Raw genomic sequence first — 1,214 nt, forward strand, 5'->3', positions numbered from 1 at the left:
ATTATCTTCTGTGTCTGTGTTAATTGGTTTCCCTTTTCTTTGTTGAAGAGGGTCTGTGCAGTCTTTCTGCCTAGTCCACCATCTTGCCAGAACCCTGAATTATTTCTCTTTACAACACAGTAATGTTATTACCGTCTAATATTAATCAAGCATTTCTTAAAGTATCTTCAGAGTATCCACCATGGCTGCTCTAAAGTACAGGTTCTCAACTGGCGGTAACTTTGCCCCTCAAGGGACATTTGGCATTGTCTGGAGAAATTTTTGATTGTCACAAATAAGAATGTTGCTACTGGCATCTAATAAGTAGAGGCCACGAATGCTGCTAAACATTAATGCACAGGACAGTTCTAGCTCAAAATGACAGCAGTGTCAAAGTTGAGAAATTTTCCTCTAAAGCAACACCTCATTCTGCCTGCTCTTATACAGCTTACATCCTGGTATAAATATTATGTGTTTAGTTGATCAGTTTCTCTATCACTGAAATGTAAGCTAAACTCTTGTTTAACACTTTATCACCAACTCCTAGATAGAGCCTGGAACATAGCATGAGTTCAATAAATATGTGTTACATGGATGAATAAAAAGGACACAGCCTATTCAACCCAAAAAGCAGCCCTAGTGGTGTAGTGGTTAAATCATTCAGCTGCTAACCAAAAGGTTGGTAGTTTGAACCTACCAGCCACTCCACAGGACAAAGACACTGTGGTCTGTTTCAGTAAAGATTTAAAGCCTTGGAAACCCTATGAGGGCAGTTTTACTCTGTCCCACAGTTGCTGAGTCAAAATCTCAACAGCCATGGGTATTCAACAAAATTATGTAAGTCAATAATTAACAGAATGCATTAAAACTCCTTAAATATACATCACTCCCCCACCCCAATATTAAACCAATATGCTTACAACTCAGAGAAGAAAGAACATTCATCATTGGATACAGCAGTCTGGACCTTTAATTTTGCTCTTCTTGGCAATGATGACATCTGGAAGAAACAGAACATGAAATCAACATGACTTGAATAGGCTGTTTGCTTTATTGGCTACAAAATGATATACCATTCAAAACTAATATTCTCTAACTCTGCAGTTAGAAAATGCCATGGAGAGGGGGAAGAGACACACATGAAGATCATTCACAACCTCCGACACTGGTTTCCCCTCCTATGTGGCTGCCCATTACAGGAGTAGGTAATAGCCTTCCAATGGTTTCAAAGCCTT

At 39.0% G+C, this 1,214-nt stretch overlaps 1 protein-coding gene across 1 annotated transcript in view; it reads right to left on the reverse strand.

Moving 5' to 3' along the window:
• The window catches only part of SRBD1 (S1 RNA binding domain 1), a 410,508-nt gene extending 409,529 nt beyond the window's left edge, over positions 1–979 (reverse strand). Inside the window, exon 1 of the mRNA XM_042781471.1 lies at positions 900–979. Within this exon, the coding sequence (XP_042637405.1) occupies positions 900–979 (80 nt within the window). The remainder of the gene's footprint in view (positions 1–899) is intronic.
• Between the last annotated feature and the right edge of the window lie 235 nt (positions 980–1,214).

Source organism: Orycteropus afer, unplaced genomic scaffold (assembly GCF_000298275.1).
Source record: "Orycteropus afer afer isolate SDZICR_OR568_19922 unplaced genomic scaffold, OryAfe1.0 scaffold00124, whole genome shotgun sequence".
Lineage (NCBI taxonomy): Eukaryota > Metazoa > Chordata > Mammalia > Tubulidentata > Orycteropodidae > Orycteropus > Orycteropus afer.